Below are 25,942 nucleotides of genomic sequence, written 5' to 3'. Positions count from 1 at the left end.
AAAAAATATTTAATTGTTGGCAGAAATCTTTAATATGTGCTCTAATCATATTTGTCACAACCAAATTGCGATATACAAAATGTTTACAAATGCTATGGCCAAAAGCTTCAAAAGTAGTATTCAGTACTAAGTTTTACAGTCAAACATTGTATACAAGTTTACAAATGCTGCTGTTATAAATGTTTAAAGCAGTGTTTTGACATAGATACATTTTATTTTGTCAAGAGCGGTGCATGAATGTGTATACAGAAGTCAGTAGTATTTGCCAAATAAATGTACCACTTTCCTAAGTAAGGGACAAGATTGGCAGCTCGGTAGTTCGTCTTCACTTAATACAATTATACATGTAACGAAATTTCCCATAGCACTAGTTTCCAGCATGCAAGAACATGGTTGAAACCAGAGGGACCACGCAAGATATGATATTTTATATAATACTGAAATTTTCTAGTTGGTAAGTTCTGTAACTTTATCTGGTCTATATATAGATTAGAGGGGAATCACTCATGCTCTTCTATAGAAGAATAACTTCACTGCCTTGGCAGTAAGCCTTCTCACTACACTGTCTTCCAGCATTTGCTACAATTTACAAATTTTCAAAGAGAGGACGTGGTATTCCAGCAAGTATGACTGAACACATGAGTATGCGCCATGTGCAGTGGACCACTGATAGCTCGTACCATGCACTGCTGTATTAATCACCTTGACTTGGATGTGACTTGAACTTTTGGATCCTGTCTACTTAAAGGAGTACCGACACATATATTTGAAGTGGTAGAGACTTGACCGCAAGGTTCTCGTGTGTAAAAGGATGACATTTTGCAAGTATAAATCTTGGCAAACAAAAGAATACTTTAATTTAATACTAAAGTTGGTCTCAAAATGCCAGACCTGGTGTCATCAGTAGCATCATGGCACCATGACAAAGGGAAAGATCTGCTGACGTCAGATAATAGTAAGGCTAGGTATGATGACATTAATAAAACAAAGTAATAATAAGCATGAGTGCTGTGCATATTTGTCCTGGCTGCACTTACGGGCGGAAGCTGCAGCAATCGCAGGAACAGATGCAAGCCAATGTATCATGACATCCTGGCACATCCACCTCCTGGGTATCGAAAGTGAAGCTTGTTCATAGGAATAAGTGTGTCATGGAGAATTATTTGGGGCACTTTGACTCTTGCCAATATATGACAAGTCAAAAATGTCATTTAAGTACTCCTTTAAACCACATACTAGTGTGCATGATTGATGGCATTGCACGTTCATAATATTTTGTCTTATCTTATTAGTCTGTTTTATCAGTAGTCCATTGTATCTCAGCCTTTAGTAATTTGCATCTTCTAAACCCTTTGTGACCCTGCTTGCCGAGGATTGCACACTCAGATTTGCACTAAACATCACTGTGGCATTGTGATGCACTCGTGTTGACTTGCATCCTATCCTAATAACCTGCTTGCTGTTTTTTTTTGTTTTAATTTTTTATCGACCATTTAACCCTTACATTTTCATGGTTTGCAAGCTTAAAAACGGCTGCTGCATGAGCAGCAAAAAATAATATCTATTATGAACAATTTCCAACTTGTGATAATTGTGATGTGGAATCATGGCTTATTCACATTGACAGGGATCTTAACATTTATTCTCAGTGTCCCAGTCATTGCTCATCAGGAGTATCGTACTTGACAAACATTTTATTTTGTGTAGCTTTTCTCCATACCTGAGCACTGAATCATTGCAAAGTTTGGAATGTTGACACCTCGTGCAGATCTTGAGAAACAAGTTAGGGCTGTACCATAAAAATGCAGGTTTGCAAATGCGATACCTCTTTGCTCCTGATATTATATTTGGGACATGTCATGTATCATAGCAAACACAATTGCATTAATCTCGCCTCCCAACAGCATGCTCTTGTGGCATGCGTAGCACAAGCACGTTTTTCACTTCTATAATGTTATGTGTACATAAGTTCACTCTTTTATTTAGTACTTTTTTTTTTTAGTTTGTAAAGATGAGTGTCTAGGCTGTCTAGCATGGCAGACATGTACACTCTCTTCCTGTGCGCCTGTCCTCCTTGGTTTTCCGTTATAGCAGTGCGCCGCACGGTGTCAAAGCCACCACCGCCTGAGCAAGATTGCGATTGGCGCCAGTTGCTTAAGTGTCTTGACTGCTTTAGCTCACAATGTAAGTCCTTGTATGGTTCTTCTTTGCACGTGCACACACAGAGACACATGCTAAGGCAATGTTAGGCCCATCGTCTGAGAACATTGGCGAATGCGATACCAATGATGCACTTGTTGCCTGCCTCGGGCAAGTCGCAAACTATGCTTGGGAGCACTGGCCCCGCCTCCTTGCAGCACCTCCACTCTCGTGCGCTTCATACCACGCTTTTTCTTCCTCTTTCTCTCTTCTATGGCTTCGCTTAATTCGTTGCATTTAGTGGTGGAGCTACACTCCAGACAAATCTGAAATGCTGGACTGGCTCTGTTGGCATTCATTTTGATATCTCTAAAGGGGCTGACATATGGTGCAGTCACACTTGACTTGAGTGGCACTTATAAAGGTTCATGATGCCAATAAGTCTAATGAGCCTATAACATGTTATCGTACTATATTGTAAAAATCAAGTGCTCTGTCACATTATGTCATTGGGACCCATGAAATGACATTGACAATGGCTAGCTTATGGACTGTGAAGTCAGCTACTCCATTTATTTTGGATAACTGTACCTGGAAATTAATCCTGATGCTGGCTTAAATGCCACTGTCCATATCTTCGTTAGTGGCCTAGTCACTTAGTAACTGTCGGTTGAAGGCATGTTTACAGTCTGTAAGTTTTTATTTCGTTCATGGTAGCTGTCCATGGCTTACATCATTTCCTTATGGTGGGTGCATTTTGGTCAATTTTAGTACAGATTTAGTTTGTCTCGCATGTTTTATTTATTGCCCCCTATCAAGAAATGGCAAGTGTGAAATCACGCTTAAATGTAAGCTCCTCTCAGTTTATTGCCAAAGTAGAGTGAAAATCGTCGTAAGCGAGTCTAAGTGAAGAGTGAAACTGAGTTGTTTTTCTCGCTGTTTTGTTGCAAAACCTTCCCTTCTCCATTGTCTCTCCATGCTCGTTTTGGGCTCTCACGAACGCCCATTGCGCCGCTCAGCTCCCCAGGAAAATGGTGACGATGACGGTAAGCGGGCAAACCTTCTGCAGTGTGTCGTGTGCATGGGCTGTCATCCTTCACTCTTGTTTCCGCCAAGTTTTCGAAATATTTTGGCCCACCCAAATCTCCTGTTCGTCTCGCTCCCCTCTTGACGTTGGCTTCAAGTATTGTGTGTGTGTGTTTGTGTGAGTTGTTTGTTCTAGCCATGTTTCAGTTAACTATGAGGCCTAAGTATGACATGGCATAACTTTCTCTCTGGATACTAAGATCAATCTTTTTTGTACACACGTTTGACACAGTTCTTCTTGCCAAACATCAACTCGAGCATTAACAGTGTGGCCTGTGAAATTTTTATAATCTTACAGAATGTTGGGCCACATTTTTACTGAGTGATTAAAGGTGGCATATTGGTGTTTTCTTTTGAAGGGGGTGGGGGGTGGGGGGGGGTGGGGGGGGGGGCTAACATAAATTCATATCCAATCCAAATAGCTCACTATAGTGAGTCTTGTATTTTTTACACAATTTCCGCATGCATCTGAAGGCACACTACCAGCTGTAATTCGCAGATTACATGGCCTGCAGCTAATTCACTCTCAGACTCCTGTAAGAAGTAGCATTGCTTTTTAATTCTATCAAAATGTACTCCTAAGTGTTAAACTTGAAGAACATGCATCAACCATTCATACTGGCCCTGATATTCACCAACAGTATTCTGATGGTTCAGACTGGTGGAGGCTTTCTAGCTTAATCATTAATTTGTATGTATACCTCTTAAATTGGCATTTGTTCTGTACACGAAATCATAGCATTGATTTATAACTCTACTGTACTCTGTTGAAAATGTTTTGTTGGGGCCTGTTTCAAGAGATTTGTATGTACAGTTACTGTGCCTTGTAGCAGCTGATAGTTGTAGGAAATGCACGTAATCTTTTAACAGTTACCTGTAACATTGCCTTGTGGTTATCCTGGTTTCTGTTCTGAGTTGGGTTTTTGTGCATATATCTGAGTGTGCATTGCCTTGGAAGTGTGCTAATTTGTTAAGACCACCTCCTTAACAAATTTTCTGAATGCATTATTAGATTTTAAAAATAATTGATAATGCAACTATAGTCACCACATAGCCCCTTATTGCATCCCAATACAAGCCCATTTTGCACGCTCTTGGCTAAAGGTATGTGAAATCATTTTGATGAGCAGTTCTTGGCCCATGTGTAATTTTGAAACGAGTTCATGCATTTTTTTTTTGTCTTGCTCACTTTTGTAATTTTCTGTTGGCAGAAATTCGGTCTGAGCAGTTTTCTCTGGATGTGTGCCGAAGCATGGTGGCACTCATGGACGTATCCTTTTTTTGCAGTTGTGCATTAAAGTACCATCATAGAACATATTGTGTAGTGTTGCACAGTGTTGTGAGAAGTGGGAGCCGAACCGGTGGGAGCGCAACCGCATTTGTGCTTGTGAGTTCATGAGTTTGGTTCCCACCGGCGACACATTATCTTTCTGTCCACTTTCATTTCCTTTTCTTTGTTATTTTCTACATTTCAATTTCAACTGCACCTAACTTCCCCGGTGCATTCTTTGACTTCATTGTTTGTTCCATATGCTCACGATTAACAAAGTTAAGCCCCTCGGTGCCCCTCCTTCTCTTGACATATGTGCATGGTGTTTATTTTTGAGAAGTAGCAGAAACGTACCATCATGTATCTTGAAATTAAATTTATCCAGTTTCCCCGCAAATTTTGTTGTTTCTACAGTAGTAGGATTTCCTCACCTTCTCACGTCACCTTTTTACTACCCCCCCACCCCCCTTTGTTGTATTGGAATCGCAAGGAGTGCCAAGGGTGTTATTCACTTGTTTTGCAACTGCGTCGGTCATACCCATCCCCTGCCACCTTTCCCATTCTATCTGGCTTCCCTCCGCACTTGCACGTTAGTAGAAAGGCAAGTCCTGCAGTTTCTGCAATGCTTTTGCGGGGGGATCACTGATAATTACAGCTCTCAAGAGGTTAATGTGGCAACACCCAGGAGCTGAGCAACACCCAGAGGGCATTGCGAATATTTGACGCAATGAAAAGGTCTAAGTGAGTTCTGTGCACCTTCTTTCCTCTCTGCCACGCTCCTTCCATGTATGTGCACACTCTGAATCACCCCATTGTGGCATACAAGATAGCAGCAACAGCGGCGGCGGTGGCAGGAAACTCGAAGGAAGAGGCAAAGAAAGCTTTGCTTTAAAACAAGAGAGGAAACTTGAGCCACAGGAGAAATAAGGGTAATCATAACGTAGTTTGATTAGGATGATAAGGGGTGTTCACAGTTCTCATAGAAACCAGCTCAGCAATATAAGCTAGTACTGTCCAAGCACGTAGCAAGACACGAACAAGGTGGAATTAATAGGCAACAGTTTGTCCCATAGGACACAAATGTGGCCAGTTGTCACAGCAGCCATGGCAGCAAGATGGTGACAGGAACGAAACACACTTTTACCTTTTGCTGTCACCAAATGTTGCCATTCAATGCACTCGCAAGTCACCCAGAGTGCGTGTGGCACTGTGGGTGGTTAGACATGCTGTCATTTTAACTTAGCAGTACCGGCCATGGTTGCTTAGTGGTTATGGTGTTGGGCTGCTCAGCATGAGGTCGCGGGATCGAATCCCAGCCACGGCAGCTGCATTTCGATGGGGGTGAAATGCGAAAATGCCTGGGTACTTAGATTTAGGTGCACGTTAAAGAAGCCCAGGTGGTCCAAATTTCCGGAGTCCCTCACTACAGCATGCCTCATAATCAGAAAGTGGTTTTGGCATGTAAAAGCTCATAATTTAATTTTTCTTTAATTTTAACTTATCAGTGTGAAATGCAGCTATCTTTAGATTAGTCTTTCTCATTTTAAATTGCCAATGTGGCATACATGCTAATCACATGAGCAACTTCTATGATGTTTTACAGAAGAGGTCAAGTGCTTATTTTGGCAGCAGTTTGCCATTTTCCTTGACTCTTTCTTTCACGCTCAGGACGACCATTCAGGAAAACTTGGACTGGATGAGTTCAGAGCTCTCTGGATCCTAGTTAGGACCTGGAAGGTGCGTTTTGTGAAGAAAGCTCAATATCTATGGTTTACGTTTTTGTTGTGCATGTTCTGGCTGCAATTCAAACATTCTCTCCTTTCTTTATTTTCTTTTAAACTACAATACTGCTACAACCACAATAGACTGATTTCACCACATTCAGAGCACATGTGCGATGAGTTTACTAGCACTGCATGATGACAGTAGTGCTTACCACTTTCTTGCTGTACTGCCAAGGATAATTTCATTGTAGATATTTCCTGTGAAATTTAGGAGGAAGTTCGGTGGGCTGTATCTCCTCAACCCTGCTTCTATTGTAGAATCTTTTTATTCTCAACTCTCTGCCTTTTTATTTTATGGGCTGAGTGGGTGTGTCATATTACAAACGCATCTTTTTTACCATTTTTGCTCTTTGCCCCGGTGAACATTACTACTATCGGCACGGTTTGCAGCAGCGATATTGTTGTGAAATACGTTGTGACATTAGACTATGTGTTACCGCATTTATTCTAATCTAGGCTGACTTCGACTCTGTGGCGACCCCTGGAATTCGGAAGGTCAGAAAATAAAAATAAAATACAATAACAAAAACTTTTCTCGTATGTAAGCCGAACAAAAAAAATTGGCCGCCGATTACGCTTCTTGGTAATGCGATCTTTGAGCGCAGCTGCTGCCTTATTTCAGCAACGGGCAACTGCATACGAAACACGCAGTGCCGAGTGGAGATGGTTCTGCATTTTGGATTGGGCGACACACACCACGATCCGCCGCTATCGAGTCGGCACTCCAGCGACGCTCCATTGCGCCATCTTATAGTGGGTCACCGCCGCGGAGAGGGGTGGGAGATTAGCAATTATTATTTAATGTTTCGTCTGAAGTGGGATGAGGAAACAGGTGGAAAACAGGGGTATTGAGTAGAGGTCACACACTCATTTACTCACAGACAGAACGCTTCAGTGTGGCTGCACAAGGTTGGGGTGAGAAGTAGAAGTAAGGGTACGAAATGCTATAGCTGTCTTTCGAGTCACCGCAATAGAACTGCACCAGGTAAGGGGAGGTGTAAGGCAAGAGTGAAGGCGGGAGAAGGACAACCAGGCAGAAGCACTGCCAGAGGCGACAAATGCCACTGAGGAAAGCGCCCCACAAAAGGGGAAGCGAGAGACATGGCTGAGAGTGGTACAGCCACGCGATGCAGAGATGGAGGAACGGAGAGCCTTGGATCACGTGCGAGGTGGCAAGGAGTGCCCGCTGCCGGCACCGGGGCAGTGTCACGACAGCGGGAGAAGGAACGGCAAGGGCGGAGTGGATGGTAGCAGTGAGAGTCACCGCAGTAGCGCTGTGCGGAGGAAGGGGCCAAGAGGATAGGCGAGAACATGTGATCTGGCTTTGGAGGACAAGGGGAGTGCAAGACTTGCGCCATGTGCGAGAGATGGCAGCAGGAGTGCGCGCAGTTACAGCAGCGTGCAGATGATGACCTTGGTTAAGGCGAGGCTGGCGGCGACGCAAAATGCAGGAAAGGGTGCCAAAGAGCTGCGCTCTAAAGAAAGTACCATATTTATTCGAATCTAGGCCGATAGTTTTTTTTTTTTCAAATAATCATATTCCAAACTCTAGGGTCGGCTTAGATTCGAGGATTTTAAAAAACACGCCAGTTTTTAATTGAAATTGCTAAATGTGGTGCTTAGCTAGCGCCATATAGAAAAGTCAGTATTGCAGCCGCTACTAATCGTGTCAGTAGCCAACACTAGCCGGCTGTATCGGTGTGTGGCGTGGTGTTATCACGATGACACCAAGCAGGAGATGCCACTGCAGTGACGCTTTCAAGCGAAAAGTTGGGATAACCACAGAGGCATCGTCGAACCTTCTAGCCAGGCGGGACTTCGGCGTCAACGAGAAAAAATGTCCGTCGTTGGAGGGGACAACGACAGCAACTTTTTGCGTGTGCTGCAAGAGGATGGCATTTAGCAGACCAAAGAAAGGCCATCACCACGAAGTGGAGACAGTTTTGGCCGACTTTGTTCGGACGCAGAGAGCAGCTGCCCTTCTAGTGACAACAGAAGCGCTCTAAGTGAAAGCTAGGGAACTTTCGAGGGAGCGAGGCCTAAAGCCAAAGGATTTCAAAGCCAGCCGGGGCTGACTTCAGAAATTCGTGAAGCGCTTCGGTTTCAGCCTCGAACGTCGCACTTCAATCACTCAGAAGCTGTCAAGCGATTTCGAAGAAAAGCTGATAGCTTTTCAGTGCTATGTGCTGCGAAAAAGAAAAGCGGCAGGCTACAACCTTGCTGAAATCGGCAATGCCAACCAGACGGCTGTGTATTTTGATATGCCAGTGGCATACACTGTGATTGAAAAGGGTGCCAAGGAGGTGAAGGTGCACTCTTGGTAATGCGGGCTACGAGAAGCAGCGTGCAACTGTGATGCTATGCTGCACAGCTGATGGACATAAACTCCCTCCTTATATGTCATTTAAAAGGAAGTTCAGGGTGTCTGCCAACCAGGAAAACCAGGAATTCTCAGAGATTTTGAGTAGTCTGGAAAAACTCGGGGAAAACTCAGGGAATTTGTGCTTCTATCAGGGAAAATTAGCTATAATTTATTGAAAGGGTCGAAAGTCGTAGTAATGCTGGCTCGAGTAACAGGCAGGAATTGTAATGAATCGTCTTGGACACCCTGTCGTCGGCTGAAAAAGTTGCCAGTGTACAGTCAACAACCGACTTTCCGGATTCCCGATAATTTGGACGGCTTCGCGGCACCACCACGTCAGAGTCAATGTATCAGAATGCCTGAAATTTCGGACGCAAGAGCTCTAATTTAAGCCGACCCCAGACATCCGTCTCTTATATTTTTCGAAGAAAAGTATCAGTGTACATTCAAAAAAACGCTTTAACAATGTACATTATGGTCTGCTGTTAAAGGGAGCACCCATTTACTGCGACTTTTTCTGTTCCAAAATTCTTAGTCTGTCACCCCCTCCCTCCCCACATTATGTGCAGGGCTCTTAGGTTCAGTTGCTCTTTTAATGTGGCAGCAGCGCCGTATTTCTGGCGATCCAGTTTTTAAGTGGCAGCACAAACTGTAACAAATAATAAACTTTGGCAGGTGAGGCAAGGTTTGCCATTACACCAATACAATTACAATTCCATTGTAATTGACATTACACCAATAAAAAATCATTGTTGTCATCACGGAGACATCAAAAGAATGAAGCACGGCTCGATAGCTGGTGTTGAGCAGTTGTGAAACATGCTAGAAAGTAGTGTTTTACAGGAGGCATTTATTTTATGATGTTAGATCTGCTGTTCACTTTATGACTGATTCTGGTGAACTTCCTTTTTTGTTTCAGAATGTCTTCACTGCATTTGACAAAGATGGATCAGGCTTTTTGAACACGTTCGAGCTGAGGGCTGCCTTGAATTCCGCCGGTGAGGACCTAACTGTGAACTATGTCTAAAACTTGCTGATGCCGAATAGTTGTAATACTGCAACATCCTTAAGTTGCCTGCTAAATTTATTCAAAGAGAGTGTTAATTTGTGTTTTTGTGGCTTTATATACTGATGGTGGGGACTGTAACTTTTTCTGAGATGTGTTTTGTTACATCTGCTTATGAAAAACAGCATGGCTATATTTCATTAACCTTCATAGTGATATACCATAGTATCTATGCCCAAGTGTAATATGTAATGACTGCTGGTACCACTGGCATAATTTAGTACTAATATATAAGCACACATGTTGTATTGTTCAATACACCTTAGCAAGAGTATTGCAACTTAGGTCAACACTGCTTTAATGGCGTTGTGATCCATGAAATGAACCCATGAAACCTCACTTGAGTCAGCAGAAAAGGGGCTGAAGGTATGGAATGTGTTCTTGTACTTCAGTGAAACTTACTTAAGGTGGCAATTACAATTCACTTAGTCATCATGCCGACATGTTCTTGCATTGAACCTGGTTCACTGTAAACTAAGGGTTTGCAAACATTAAACATTTCGTAATCTGAATAGAATAGTCTGCTACTTTAGTGACATTTTATTGGAGAATTTTAGGCACCTAAAATTTTCTAACACAGTCGCCGACTGATAAATTGGACACCGATAATCTGGACATGCTCGGTAATTCGGACAGTTTCGCGGCACTGCCAATGGCCCGATGGACTTAATGTGTAAAGACTACAGATATTTCGGACAGCCGTCAGCTCTACATGCGGTTATCCACACTCTGTCCATGGCTGTAGCGTACGCCGGTTTTGTCACCATTACTCCTCTAGCAACCCCTATGAGACATCAGGTATTGCCTCAGAGATCTGAGATACCAAGTATAGTCTCAGAGATTGTGTAATAGGTGCATGGCAATCCCTGAGGCCTTGCCTTGGTCGCAGTATTACGCCTCAGAGATTTAACTGCAAATGCCAATCTTGGAGGCTTTGCCCGAATTGTGACGTCGCATCAACATCACGATCATCACATCCAAAAGGGCACCACACAATGTTGGGTACCCCCGCGCATGGCCTGCTCTTGTTTGTTGAATTTGCCTTCTGAACTGCGTTCTGTGCTTGTTTGTTTAGTATGTGTACCAGACAGCACTCTGCTGGCTCTAAAAAGTCTTTCTTGTGAAGTTATCGACAGCCTGCGTCAAATGGCACCAACGGTGCCCTCGCAGTTCAAATGAGCCCAGGTCCGCAAATAAAGGGCCTGAACTGCCGCCTACCAAAATGAGCTCAAATGCGGACATCATTGATGGCCTGCTAGGCTGCGGTGTGCTGCTTCCTGCCACCGTTACATCTGAAGACTTTGTAGACGTTGACAGCGCAATGTCGTCGTGTGCCGAACAAAACAATTGAGCAAGTTCTCCCACCATCAAACTGCGACTCAACTCGGATGATGATGATGTGCCATGTCCGGAGCCTTCACATGTGGATCTGACTCATGCCTTTGCAGTCCTTGCATTGGCGTACAGAGAGAAAACAAAACTGGCAGAAATACAGGTGGACTTGGTTGCACGTAAGCGGAACTGTGTGCAGCAATAAATCGACCACTCCTTCCTTGCACAGGGGCCTTAAACCATAAATAGAATAATCTTTTTTGGAAACATTCGTTTTTTCTGACATTTGATAGCTCAGACTTATTAACATTCCCTGTGAAGTCCGAATTATCGGTCATTGACTGTATATGCACTTGTGGCTGAATTAACGTGGGACCAAAATTGTTAGTGCCTATTGGGTAAAAAGAAAGCAAAAAAAGAATGCAAGGCTGCTTCAAATGTGTGTTTTTGATCCATCTTTGTAGGCAATACTCAGCCAGTATTGAGAGACACTAGTTTTGGAAATTATGTGTGAAGCGGCGCTTTTTCGTCCCTTTTTCCCTAGACAGCTTGAATTAGCTTCCTGACCAAGAACGTTTCTTCTCTAGGTTGCCTCCAGATTTCTTGCTTCAATATTTTGAAGCATTTTAAATGCGTAAGCATTACTATGCCTACCCAACGAGAAACCTGTCCATCACGTAAGACAAATGCAATGGCTCGTATACCCCATAAGGAGGCGAATTTATTTAAATGAACCATGCAACTCGGAGAACAGCATACGTTTCAATAAAGAACAAGCTCTAAACAAGCACCTGAACCATCAATGAAGCATTGCATAATGTATAAGAGTCGGATCATGTACGATAAGGTTGATAATGGCACCGGGCTGCATGGACATGAGCATATGTCGCACTGCAGCAGTTCGTCTCGCCGCGGCGCTGTCACAATCACCGTAATGGCACCAACACTACCGCAGCCGCTTACTGAAGAAGAACAGATATGCAGAAATGCAGGGTATCAGCGTCGATGCAAAAAAGGCCAGGAACAACTCGACTCTAGCTGCGCAGAGTGGGGAACTGCAGCAGGTTGCTCATGAGCACAACCGTCAAGAGGAAAGGTGCCATGTCACTGCCGTCTGACAACGACGTTCCAGGGAAGGCCACAACACAGAACAAGTGCGAGAAGTACGAGCACGCAAAACCCAGCATCACCAGGAACATCTCGCCGATGCTCGACGCCGCAGAACATTGCATACCTCCCCTCAGCAAATGTAGTGGTGGTTTTGCAACAACTTCGCTAAATTAACCCTAACTCACCTTAACATCAAAAGTCAAGGGTTTCAGTGTCTTAATTAAATGTGGTTAATTAATGTCACCTTAGTTAACACCAATGGTCTTGGGTTCGAGTGGCATAATGAAATCTATCCTAAGTAAACCTGCGTTATTGTGTTCGCGATCAAACATAATAAGCGAACAACCGCTTATTATGTTTGATCGCGAACACAATAACGGTTGATGAGGGTTTAAACTGGTCGGATCAAGTTCCATAACATTGATAATGACAACACCGGGCTGCGTGGAGGTGAGCAAGTGTCACAATGGTTACACATACTTATACAACTACCTACCAGAGCAGTTTCTGCGTGAACTTTTTAATAGACTCCACTATGTTCACCATGTTTGCACTGAATTTATGTTCTTTCTATGCCTTCTTTAAACCTCTTCTGGTACCAAATAATTGTGTGCATTGAAATTTTAGTTTCACCACATTTATTGCATCTTCAGAATAATGAAAAGCATACAGCTGCAGAACAGATTAAGTATTTTCAGTTATTCAGTGAGTTTTGTCAAGTTCACATGATGTGGACTCAATTCAAGAAATCTCTACAGGAAATTCACAAGGATGGCTTGGTGAGCTAGTTGGTAAAGCATCTCAAAGGGTTAATAGCGCACACAGACAGGGACAGGGTGAAGAACTACAGGACAAAGTGGTAATTCTTTTGGGTCCTTGGCTGAGGACATGTATCACATCACTAGGGAGGAGAAGATCTTCAATGGTGTAGACAGGATTGGTTGCTGCGGGCTTCCTTCCCTGAGCGATGGCCTGTAGACTGGGCAGTAAGTGCTTCCACCAGCACTCGGTTGTAGTGCCATAAATATGCAAGCATTCCTTCCACAGTGTCCTGGCATGGGTAACCCCTATACCTCTGTGCAGATGTTGAAACAGGCACTCCTTATAAAAGCGACTTCGCTCTTGTCACTCCGCTTGGGCTATTTCGCAGGCGGTTAGTTCACGCTTTCGCATTGGAAGGAGGTCTCCAAACATGGACAGGACTGCCGGTGAAATAATTTTGTTACGTAGGCGGAAGCCTAGCTCCCGCAACCGGCATCTTGTAAAGACGGTGAGCGTGATGAGGATGTCTGTAGGGGTAGACAAAAAATTTAAGAGCCCAAGGATGTGGAAATTAAGTTCACAAGGATGGCTTGGTGGACTAGTTGGTAAAGCATCTTACAGGTTTAACAGAGTGAAGAATAACAGGACACAGCACCAAGAGTTAGTGCTGTGTCCTGTTGTTCTTCACTCTGTCCCCGTCCGCGCGTGCTGTTAACTCTCTGCAGGAACATCAGATGTGAGAACGTCATCTATTTCATGTCTAGCATATTTGGAAAACTCCTATCCAGCCACTTGGAAAATATCCCCAATGTAAAGCATAGTAAAAAAAAGTGAGAGAAGTGAACCCACTACATCATGACATAATCTCCTTGAGAGTAAACATTCAGTGCCTATTTTCCAACTCATTGTATTAAAGCACTTTACATATGCTAGTATTCCAACTTGCTACACATCCAGTCATAAGTGTTCCCAAGTTGTTATTGCATTTCATGGATCATCTTGGTGTGTGCACAAGCCAAAATTTTGACATATTCACATTCTAATATGTTAGAAAATTTCACTATTCAAGTGCCCCTACATTATAAAAATGTCCATTGTATTTATTTAAAATGTCTGGTTTGTCACCCTGCATAGGATACCAAGTGAACCAGCATATTCTCAAAGCTCTGGTCCTACGGTACGGCAATGACGATGGAAACATTGCTTTCGAGGACTTCATTGGTTGTGCTGTTAAGCTGAGGACCATGATAGGTGAGATATGTCAAACCGTACTGTCGTTATATCCCTCTTATTTAAATCTGCCAATACTGGTATGCGGCAGCTTTTGGGAGAGCACATGCGAGGCTTGCAAGATAGAATTTGACTTTTTTTTATTGATCAAACCATGCATCACTGACGCATTTCATATGGAGTCCAGTAACTATGTCTGTTACATACTGCCTTTATGTTCATTGATGCAGCTATGATATGGAATCCTGAGCAGACCGATAACAAAAGCTGTAGAAAAATATATTTTTGCATATATGCAGAATTATTGACTGCGCATGTAAGTGTTTGTATATATTTTTACTGAATACCATATTTATTTGACAGGCTTTGTCAATATATGAATTCTTATACCCGTGCTTTTTGGGAATGCATAAGTATTAAGACGCAAATAATTAGCACTCACAAATACAGGTTTGATCTTTGTAATTTAGTGTTCATATCAGTATTAGGAGCAGTGCCAGCAGTACATACTTTAGGTTTTCTGTAAACAATATAGAGTACCTGTACTGCACGTGACCCTGTTCCTTGCTATTGGTCAAACTTGCAGATGTTTATCATCAGCACAGTAAGTTCTAGTCCCAGATATTTGGGTTCAGTTTGTCGCTCTCATTTTCCAAGTGACGTTTCCTCCTAGTTAAAGAAATAGGAGCTGCAACAAGTTAATGACCAGTCAGCATGTGGACAAAGATCTCCAAATTATGTCTACGTCACTTATGAAGTCTAATTTACTTTGAAACTTCAGTGTTTTCTCAGAAAAGGCACTGTTTGCCATGAAAGGTTTGCTTTCTAAATGTTATTGTCTCCTAGTATTTATAAAACTCAGGTTACAAATAGAATGCAGTTAAGCTATAGTATGAGTGAAACATTGCATATGTGGTTGATTTTTATTTCTTGATTAGTAATTCATAACACAACTCCTCTGTCATGTGAGGTATCTTCCCAGTTGCTTTGCTTCTCTCTCCTTCAAACTCTGTCTTCACACTGCACATGGAACTTCTGGTTGGTGCGAGAAACCTTTGCAAAGTGTCAGAATTTATTGTGCAAATTGTATTCACTCATGCATGATTTCTTTCTTTCCATGCACAGGGTCTCTTCGTAAGTCATGCTCCTAGCAATGTTTTTATGAAATATTTAGCAAATTCCACATACACATCTGTGTGCTGATATGGTATTGTAATGTATTTGTGAGATTGCAGCATGACCTCAAAGATAATTTTGGGAAAAAGGAAAGTGCAGTAAACGTAAGAAGAAAAATACAGTGACACGTAACTTTTCTGTGCCACATTTTTCTTTGCCATGAATCAGCTACAGGGGGTAGCTGATTCACAGCGAAGAAAAATGTTGCGCAGAAAAGTTAAGTGCCACTGTGTTCTTTTCCTTACTGTGTTCTTCTACCACTGTTTCCCCCCTATTGACTATTGTACGCTATTTAATTAGTTGTGGGCTATCGTAAGGAAGGAAGTCTGCATTAGGGCATAAACTAAAATCAGGTATCTTGGTGTGCATGCGGTTCACTTGTTCTTATCAAAATTTGTTGGAAAATTTTCAGAGGTGTTCAAGGAGAAAGACACAAGGAGTATTGGAAGTGCAGTGTTTACAATTGATGAGGTATGTGTTTGCATCTTTTGTAACCTTTGTAACCTTAAGTACTTTCCTTTTGCCATTTTTAGTTGTTGATGTACTCGACTTTAGTGTAATGCTCAACTGGTATAATTGGGTCCCATTTCCATTCATATATTGTTCGGGCAATAAAAACCAGTCAAAATCCAACTTGTACAACTGTGATTTGGACAGTAATCCAGCTAATCTTGTCAGCTTGTCAGCTGTATCATTTTAGGAGAGCTGAAAGTAAATGCTCACTGTTATTACTGGTGAGGTTGGTTCAGGATAGAAACGTCAGCATTAAAGAAATAATTTCTGCCCCAATGTAAGCAAATTCATTTAAATCTGGGCTTCACTGATGAAGATTTCTCTTGGCTGCCTTCCTTTAAAACATCTAGAAACAGCATAAGAGTCACCTGACAAACAGCAACTTCACGGTCTGTTAATGCCGCTGATTTCATGATGTCAAAAACCAAGAAAGCTCTCATCACCTTAAGCTGCACTTAAGGGGACTTTCTCATCGCGAAAAATGGCCGGAAAGTCGATTTTGTTTTAAAACCATGTTTTCAGTTTCTATAATCCTTTTTCTATTTGATCCCTAAATATCATCACTGAAAACCACGTAGAAGTGCTATACAAAATTTGTTGTCTCAGCCAAGGTGATGAAAAAATTCACAGAAATCACGAAAGAACAGCGTTTTTAAAGCCACAATATCTCCAGAACAGCACAACCGAGCGCTGTCATCTTGGTCTTTTCAGAACGCAGATTTCTCCGTTTTCAAATCTGTCGCTTCATCTTTCTCCTCATTTCAGAAACATGCGCACAAAAAGCAAATTATTGAAGGTCGTTCTAGAGTCTCTGATTGGCTGCACCCGCCACGTGGCTCCAGCGCGGTTTGCCATTGGCCCGGCGCTCGCTCTGGGGGGTGTCATCTGCTCATTTCACTTCGTGAGCTCTCAACGTCTAAACCACTGTGATCTCGATGAGTGTTGAAACAGGTGCGACGCAGACATTGCACAAGCGTGGCTGACCCCTCTGTTATTGGATGTCTCAGACCCATGGCTAAGCATTTCGCGCATCGGCAAACAAGAACATCGCACACGGGCTCCTCCAACTCACGGTTTTAAGCATCTTGCACATTGGCCCCTCGAATTTGGCGATCGAACACATTGCGCACTAACTCATCGAAACCGTGGCATATTGCACATCGGCACCTCGGGCTCCGCGACCAAGCACATAGAGCACCGAAGTCAAGCTGTTATTTTATTTATTTAGTTACTTTTGTTATTTTTCTTGGTCACGGTTTCTGGAGCTACTGTGCAGGTCGGGACTTTCTCGCTTTTTTCGGCTTGATTATTTAAATTTGTTCACACCCAAAGTGTATGAACAATGTTCAAACATTCATCATCATCATCATCATCATAATTTATTTTCCCTTAAAGACCCCGAATTACGTGGGGGAGGGGGGGCAGCAGGAAACATCGCAGTGCATGATATGACATAAATAACGACAGTGAACAAGAAGAAAAAAAAAAGACGGACTTAAAAGATCTACTATAACAAGAACCATACACAGAAAAGATATTGTTGAGGGGCGATGGGGGAGAGATTTCTCCCCTGACGTTCATTGACTCGTGTTTTAATAAAGTTGTACTCCTTTCTTCCTGAGGGAAAGACAAAAATCACAGCAAAGCATTTAAGTAATAAAAAGGGCTGCAAGGCCATCCTTGAATTTTGAGGGATTTCTCTCATTGACAATAGACACAGGAAGTTTGTTCCAGTCTTCAATAGTGCATGGTAGAAAAGATTAATTAAAGGATTTTGTAGATCCGTGGAGACATTGTAAACTATAAGAATTGAAAAGACGGCGGGAAGTACGATTAGGAGGCAGCAGTAGAACACCATGAATAGTATATATTTTGTGGAAAAGAGAAAGACAAGTGATACTGTGACGCACTGCTAAAGATGGAAGACGAAGGGATGATTTGATATTGGTAATACATAATACTGTCATATTTAGAAGTGCTATACCGTGAGGCTTGGCTCTGAATTACTTCTAATGCGTTAATTAAAGAAGCTTGATGGGGGCTCCAGATGGAGTATGCATACTCAAGTCTGGTGCAGATGAAACTTTCGTAGACTAGGATGAATGTAAGGTTGAGAAAGAGCGAGGGATCATCTGATGAAGCCGAGTGACTTGAGGTATCAGCAGTGAGCTTGAGTATGTGTTCTGACCAGGATAAGTTGTTAGTGATCGTTACTCCAAGATATTGATAAGAATCAACTCGCTCAATACTAACTAAATTGAGGGAATAAGAATAGATATCCTTAGCCGGATAGATATCCTTATGTTCCTCATATACAATAGGGTAGTGATAGTGCACCAATTCTCAATTTTATGCAAGTCATCCTGAAGTTTAGACTGATCACTGCTGGAAGCAATTCTTCGATAAAGGACGCAGTCATCTGCAAGAAGACGTATAGTAGAAGAGAGTTTATTTGGAAGATCATTTATAAATACCATATTTATTGGCATAATGATCGCACTTTTTGTCAAGAAAATGGATGCAAATTCAGAGGTGCAATCATTACGCAGGTTAAATTTCCCGTGAAAAGAACATTTTTGTTCATCCCGCGTTTGCTGCTGGATGACAACAGGTCAACAAATAGGCAGCTGCCGCTGTATGTAGTGCAGGACACCAAAACAAGAATGACGGCAGGCAGAAGAAGCCGAACACGATTTTTTTTTCTTCTCGTGAGTACATTACATGCATTGAAACAGTTTCTTCCATATCAGTAATGAATAATATTATTAATATTAGCAAGTTTGCGGCAATAATGTAGCCATGTCTACTTTGAGGGGACAGAAACAGATGGGCCTGCTTAGCTGCCAGTGACATAAAACACATGGCGGGCATGCTGCGGAAACTGCAGCATTTGTCTTCACTACTATTCTAATACGGCACGTTTCCGTCAAGGGTGGGTGAATATCTTAGGTGTGTTACAAGCATCGGCATATGAATAGGGTACACTTCCAACGTATCACTGTAAACGTGGCTACTATCGTTGCCACTCGCGATTTGTTGCGTGCCCGCGAGTGCAGACGAGAAGAATCGAAAAGCACCTTTTTTGTTGTTGTTGTTGTTGTTGACCACAACCATTATAAAGCCTACACATAATAAAGGCAAGTTTGGTTGTAGCTTTTTTTTTTGTCATGGAAGTAAGGAAAGTGTAGAAAGGAATGAAGTGGGGCATCTGCTTAAGAATGTTTGGTGCGCGCAGACCGCTTGGTTTGTCTTGAAGAGTTGTTCGCTTAGCATTAGACAGATGGTAAGTGCGATCATTATTAGCTAGACTTCACACACGACATATCGCTGCGACAAGTTCAGGGTGCAATCATTACACGAGTGCGACCATTATGCAAGTAAATACGGTATGAAAAACAAGAGAAGACCCAGAACCTGATCCTTGGGGAACGCCTGACATTATGTCGCAAGTTTTACACTCCTGATTTTCAGTAACAGTGAACTGCGAACGATTAGTCGGAAAGCACTTAATCCATGATAATATTAGAGGGTCAAGGTGAAGTTGAGAAAGTTTTGTCAATAAACAAATATGGGTTATGCAGTCGAAGGCTTTAGTGAAATTGAGATAGATATGTCTGTCTGAAAAGAAGAATCCATGTTGAGGTGAAGATCAGTAGTAAATTCAAACACTTGTGTGTCACAAAACAGACCTTTCCGGAACCTATATTGTTTGGAAAAGAAAAATGAGTTTTTATCAAGGTGGGATGCGATATTTGAATATATAATCTGCTTTTAAGAGTTTGCAAGCGATGCAGGTCAGTGATATTGGGCGATAATCAGAGTGGTCAGAATGATTACCAGATTTAATTAAAAACAGGAACAACTTTACTGATTTTTCCAGTCCTTAGAAACAGAACTATCAGAAATTGATTGTGTAAAAATTATTTGTAAAGTTTTGCTGGAAACCAGTGTAGTACTCTTTAATACTTTTGATGGAATATTATCAGGACCCGGGGCACTGTGTACCTTGAGCTGCTCAATAAGTTTCATAATTCCTTCATTGGTAATTAGTACAGGATCCATTTGGACAAAACTATAATCAGGTAGGGAGTTTAAGGGAAGTGAGGTTTTGAGAATAAAAACAAAACTAAAGTAGGAGTTCATAACATCACATTGGAATTCAGAAGAAACTGGGGATCCATCAGGATTAGTTTGGGGAATGTTGATGAGTGCACTGTTTTTCAGCAAAAGTAAATTCCAGATTTCTTTTAGGGTTATTGCGAAGTACATTCAGCATTTCCTGGGGATATAATTTTCGTTTTGAATGCTTTATTCCAATCACATACTGGTGTAAGCACTCAAAAAGTATTTTTGCCATTTATCATTAGAATTTATTCGTTTAGCATCTCGGAACAGATGCTTCTTTCTTTTCTGTACACTTCTTCATTCAAGAACCAGGGCCTGCTGACATCACCGTTTATATGAAATAATGGTACATCAGCATCTATAAGAGCAAGATTTTTCTGCTTATATGGTGACCAGTTTTCATGTACAGACCTGAAATATGCTGATTGGGAGAAATGGTGATAGAATTTATCAAGTTCTGCATTGATTGTCGTAAAATTGGCTCTTTTGTAGTCGCATATGAACTTTGTCTGAAGTTGGCGGCTGGGAGTCATGATGGGTCATGATGATGACCACTATGTCATGATGAGTCATGATGTCATGATGAGTCATGATGACCACTATGCCCTTTTATGCACTGCGGTGATTGAATCGTATCAGGATTCGAAACTAGAACAGGGTTGAGAGTGTTAGAGCGACGAGTTGGAACTGTGATTATTTGGCAGAGGTTAAACAGAAGAGCGAGATCTAAGAAATCTTTCGATTGGCCACTCGTTCCAGTAAGACTAGACCAGTCAATGTCAGGAAAGGTGAAATCCCGAAATAATAATAAATTTGTTTTAGGAAAGCATGACTGCAAGGCTAATAGAACTGTATAAAGCTGATTAATAAATGAAATATTGCAGTCAGGCGTATGGTAGCATGAAAGGAGTAAAACAGATCATGAAGCAAGGGATATGGCAATGCAGAGAATTTCATGTTGGGTGTTTATTGCGACAGGAATCGAAGCCAAGTTCGTTTTCACAAGGACCAGAACCCCACCGCCACACCTACCAGCCCTATCAAGTCTATGAACTGTGTAGGATTTATCATCAGGAACTAGTTGAATATCTTTCACTTCGGGAGATAGCCACGATTCAGTAAAAACGGTGATATCAGCTGAGTGATCCTTGTTTAGCGCATGCGCTGTCTTTTTTTGGAAGATAACTTCGAACGTTAGCTACCATCACAAGACACATTATGGTAGGACAGCAAAACTGTTTTAGCAACAGTACTATGGGCACGTGGCAAGGAGAGCAATGAAAACTGTCCTGAAGGTCGTTCTAATTGCTATGGCTTGACTTCAATGACGGAGTCATGGTCAGCTTCACAAATGTATTGTTTGTTATCAATGTGCAGTTTGTTGAAGCAAATTTTGAATGGGGTGTTCAACTGCTGAGCGTATGAGTAAAGTTTCCGCCAAGCTGTTTGTATTTGCTCAGAAAAATCTTTGCTGACCGAGAATGATGATCCTTTCTGTTTGGAAGTGACAGAAGGAATCTTATATTTATCTTTAGAGTTTGTAAGCTTAGCTATAATAGGGTAGTTTTTGCCTTGTTGAAAACACCTCAGCCTATGTGCGCGCTCGATGTCAGAGCCAACGACAGCAATATCAAGCTTTTGGGCACAGAAGGAAATTACTTGGGTCTCTAATTGCTTCCACAATTCACCATGCTTGTCTGGGATTCTAAAAAATAACAAATCTGATGTGCGAAGGTGGTTTTCAGCATCATCACACCTTACTGCCAGAATCCTGATGTTGGAAAATAGTTTTGCAACGGCCATGCTAGGGATTGATTCTGAGCATTCACCAGCAGTTTGAAGATGTGCTGCAGTTTTTTCACTGCATTCCACTATTCCACTGCATTTCTTAGGCTCTCCAGGCCCTCACAAGGTGAATGTGCAAAGGAGAAAATGCTTCTACACTACAATGTTCTCAAAATATGGTAGCTAGTGCAAACATTAAGATGCAAAAGCGCAGGGTAAACCTTCACATAAGTACTGGCTTGCAAGGCATGCATGTTTGAGCTACATTGCTGCCCGTGTAACAGTGCCTTTCTAATGTGCAGCTAGCTCCTCAGCCATTGTCGTGGAAAAAAAAAAAAATGAAAGTGCTGCTGAAAGCCTTCATTTAGCCATCTGGTCATCAGGTCGCGCTGTGCTTTTGTAGGAAATTGTGCAACGTTTGGTCTGCAACCTGGCCAACACGTTCTTCACAGAGCAACTGAGAAGGATGTATTGGGAAGAAAAAGGCTAGCAAAACACTAAAGACAAAATGCCGTTCAGGGCATGACACTCTAGCTTATCCAGTGTCAGTTTTCCTGAATTAATGATTCAACTATTTGTTCAGTCTAGATGCCTGATATATGGTCACCTCATAACAAATGAGAACTAAGATAATCATGTTGTAAATAAAAAAATCTAAGAATCTCATGCCCTCAACCATTCATTCTGGAATGCACAGTGCTTCGAGCGAGTCTACTATCACATTCTGCAAGTTGTTCAGGCTTTGGTCAAGCCCAAAAGAGAAGAAATTTGTAAACAAAGACGTTGAGATATAACTTCAGAAATTTCTATGATAACCTCACAGAAACATTACCACTACATCTCCAAATGTTCATTAAAATCCACGACTAAATAAGATAGTTGATGTTGAAAGCTACGCCCCCCATTAAGGTTTTGAATGTAGTTGCTGTACTTTATTGACTGCGGTTCTTTTATATTTGAACGTAGAATGAAACAATTTGAAACAATTTGAGCACAAGTTATATTTTGTATCTCTTGATTTTTCATAAGTGTGCAATCTGCCTGAGCATTGTAGTGCTATGGCATCTCATCATCATCTGGATGAATAAGCACTGTGCGTCTTGAGTTGCACACAGGTGAATATCTGAAGGTGCCATTTGTGCCATTTATAAGCAATAATATCAAAATGTTCAAATTTTTGTGAGGTGAAAATAAAAATTTTATGAAGGAGACAAAGAATTCTGTTCTTTTTTTTGTTTTGTTTTTTCTGTTTGAATGAGGTCAAAATTAATACTGTTTTACCATGTTTCATCTCTGATACATGATTTCATAACTGCCATCTTTCCCGCAGTGGCTGGAGAACACGATGTATGCATAGGATACCGGATGCAACTGACACGTGACAATCTTTGATATGTCTCCTTGGGGAATCCCAGCCAACAAACTGCCAACTCCCGTCACTTCCAACATCTCTTTTGGGTCTTTGCCTTAATACAAGTGGACTGCTCTTGTAATGCAAGGCTTTAAAAACTCGTGCTCCCTGTCATGCATAGCTTCTGCAAAGTGTCGGTGCTGCTAGCATTGTGTACCAAAAATGACGTCATACAGCAGCTTAGTTTCGGGGGTCGACTTTTGTAGCTTGACGTAAATGCTATTAAGTGCTGCTTTGGATGCTCACAACTAGTCATCTTGCTAAGACAACCATTAGAAGCTGAAAGCCTTGCATTTTTACCGTATGCACTGTGATTGTCTTTATCCATGTTGAGCATGTCAATAATGTCGTCTGCGCTCCCTAATCGGGATCCATCTGGGGCAATGTTCTTCGTTTCTTCGGGATGTCTATGACACTTAACTGTGCTTTCAGCATTATCCAGTTTAACTTTGTTATAATGAAGTCTATCAACAAAATTCACAATTTAGTGAATGTTGCTTTCATTTGCCCAGCTTAGCCCCTTTGGAGGTGTGTGTTTTATGCCCCAATATTTCTTTTGGGATTTTATTCATATACTCTTACTTACGAAGTATTGGCCATCAGAAGAGTTCGAGGAAGCAGTGAAATAGTCTAATATATATACTGAAATGCAGAAGCCCCGCTACATATTGTATAACAAATTTCATTACTTTTGAAGCTTTTGGTTGGATGTATGACTTCATTATATTGAGTTTTGACTGCACTTTGCATAAGTGATGTAACTTTATTATTATTTTCTAATATGCAACATTGGCTGAGTTTGCTGTCTTTATTTTTTTGGCAACAGAAAGGCCGGAATAGCAGCACATTTTTCAAAGCACTTCTGAGAAGTGCCCCGTTCACTCTCGGGAAGGGGAACTCTTATTTTCCCTTCATGTCTTGTTACGTTATATCCTTGTAAGTGTGCATGGATCTTGGTGGATGTGTTTAAGTATCTTGACGCATTAAATGTATAAAATACAGATGCATCTGAAGTAGAGACATCTTTTATGTATAAGATGCTCTTGCTTTTCCCTCTTATTCATCTTTAAATGGACTATCAACATAAAGTTATCTGTCAACCTTGTTGGTTGTAATCAAAATGCTGTGGAGCCATATCACTGGCCGAGGCAGTGATATGGACAGCACTCTATGTTGTCTTTAAAACAATTGTTTAGGATTACGTATTGAACATCAATAAAATTACGTATTGAACACAATTGAGAGATTAGATTTTCTTGTCGATCTAAGTAAATCAGGTGCACTGTATTTCTATGTCCCTGTTTGATGGCGGTACTCCTTTTTCTTATATTAACCTGCCTGTCCCTTGTTTTGTTATGTATCGTTATGCCTGTTGAGGCAGCCATTGTAAGTTGCAATCTTCCAGACATTTGTTTTTGTGACTGTTGTGCACTTTTTGTTCTAACAATATTCAGAAGCGCTTTATTGTTGATCAAAATAATAAAGAACCCGAACACACCTTCTTGGCTCTCTGTGCTCGTATGCTTTATTCTTTATTATTCCCCTTTTGGTGGGAGCTTGTTTTAGGTTGACAAAGCTGTAAGGTTTCAGGAATAGTGAGTGTTCATTAATTAATTTGTGAATTGCATAACAAAAATTTGTCATTGTGGTGTAGCTTTAGCCACTATATACCTAGGTCATACTGACACTAATCATTATCATCAGCTTATCTAGGTCTTGCTGGAGGATAAGGGCCTCTCCCAGCGATCTCCAATCACCCCTGTCATACGACAGCTGATTCCATCTTGTGCCTGCAAATTTCCTCATTTTGTCCCGTCACCTATTGCTCGGCCATCCTCGACTGCACTTTCAATTTCTTTGCACCCATCCTGTAACTATAATTGACCACTGGTTATCTGCTCTACACATTGCATGGCTTGCTGAAATCTATGTCTTCTTTTTCATCTTGACTAGAATATCGGCTACTCCAATTTTTTCTCTGGTGCACACAATTGTCTTCCTGTGCCTTAACATTACACCGATCAATTTTTGTTCCGTTGCTCATTGCACGGTCCTTACTTCTTCTCAAGCTTCTTTGCTAACTTCGAAGTTTCTGCCCCATATTTTAGTGCCAGTAGAATGCAATGATTGTAGACTTTTCAAGAATAGCAGTAAGGTGCCGGTCATGACTTAGTAATGCCTGCCGTATGCACTCCAAACCACTTTTCTTCTATAAATGTCCTTCTCATCCAGGTTCCCTGTGACTAATTGACCCACATAATCATAGTTCTGCACAGATTATACTGACTGCCAATCATGAATCCGTGGTCTCTTGTAAGACAATTGAACATTATGTTTGTCTTCGGCTCATTAATTTTCCATCGCAGCTTTTGGAACCTCATATATATATATATATATATATATATATATATATATATATATATATATATATATATATATATATATATATATATATATATATATATATATATATATATATATATATATATTCAAAAAAGAAAAAAGACGTTATGGCACGTGTTCTGCCTGTTGTTTCGGCCGAAGGACCAGCCTTCCTCACTGGGATGAAGGCCGGTCCTCTGGCTTCAGGCCTCTCGGGCGTCTCGCGGTGGTGTCATCTTCCTTCGTATAATTGTCTTATACTTCACTCTCACTATTACTGCTTCGCCTTTCCCAAGAAACTACAGCCTCTTTCTTTTTCTTTTTTTGCGAGTCTGAGTATAAGCGCTGCGGCGCATGATTGCTATTGATTATGATTTCGAGTGAATCCGGCTTAGCCTCATTTCAATTA

At 41.5% G+C, this 25,942-nt stretch overlaps 1 protein-coding gene across 10 annotated transcripts in view; it reads left to right on the top strand.

The window, feature by feature from the left end:
- LOC135916480 (calpain-B-like) overlaps positions 1-24,649 on the top strand; it is a 147,507-nt gene extending 122,858 nt beyond the window's left edge. For 6 of the 10 annotated variants that reach the window (XM_065449871.2, XM_065449868.2, XM_065449861.2 and 3 more), the window contains 8 exons: positions 2,092-2,184; positions 3,159-3,185; positions 4,437-4,495; positions 6,164-6,232; positions 9,561-9,639; positions 14,046-14,162; positions 15,730-15,788; positions 23,071-24,649. In XM_065449871.2, the coding sequence (XP_065305943.2) occupies positions 2,092-2,184; positions 3,159-3,185; positions 4,437-4,495; positions 6,164-6,232; positions 9,561-9,639; positions 14,046-14,162; positions 15,730-15,788; positions 23,071-23,097 (530 nt within the window). In that variant the 3' untranslated portion in view covers positions 23,098-24,649. Of the gene's footprint in view, positions 1-2,091; positions 2,185-3,158; positions 3,186-4,436; positions 4,496-6,163; positions 6,233-9,560; positions 9,640-14,045; positions 14,163-14,727; positions 14,814-15,729; positions 15,789-23,070 lie in introns of those variants that run through there. The other 4 variants (XM_070521583.1, XM_070521585.1, XM_070521584.1 and 1 more) reach the window with 4 other exon arrangements.
- The last annotated feature ends 1,293 nt before the right edge of the window (positions 24,650-25,942 follow it).

This window comes from Dermacentor albipictus, chromosome 7, assembly GCF_038994185.2.
Source record: "Dermacentor albipictus isolate Rhodes 1998 colony chromosome 7, USDA_Dalb.pri_finalv2, whole genome shotgun sequence".
Taxonomy (NCBI): domain Eukaryota; kingdom Metazoa; phylum Arthropoda; class Arachnida; order Ixodida; family Ixodidae; genus Dermacentor; species Dermacentor albipictus.
Note: the sequence above shows the minus strand (reverse complement) of the source record. Positions and strands in the feature narration are given on the sequence as shown.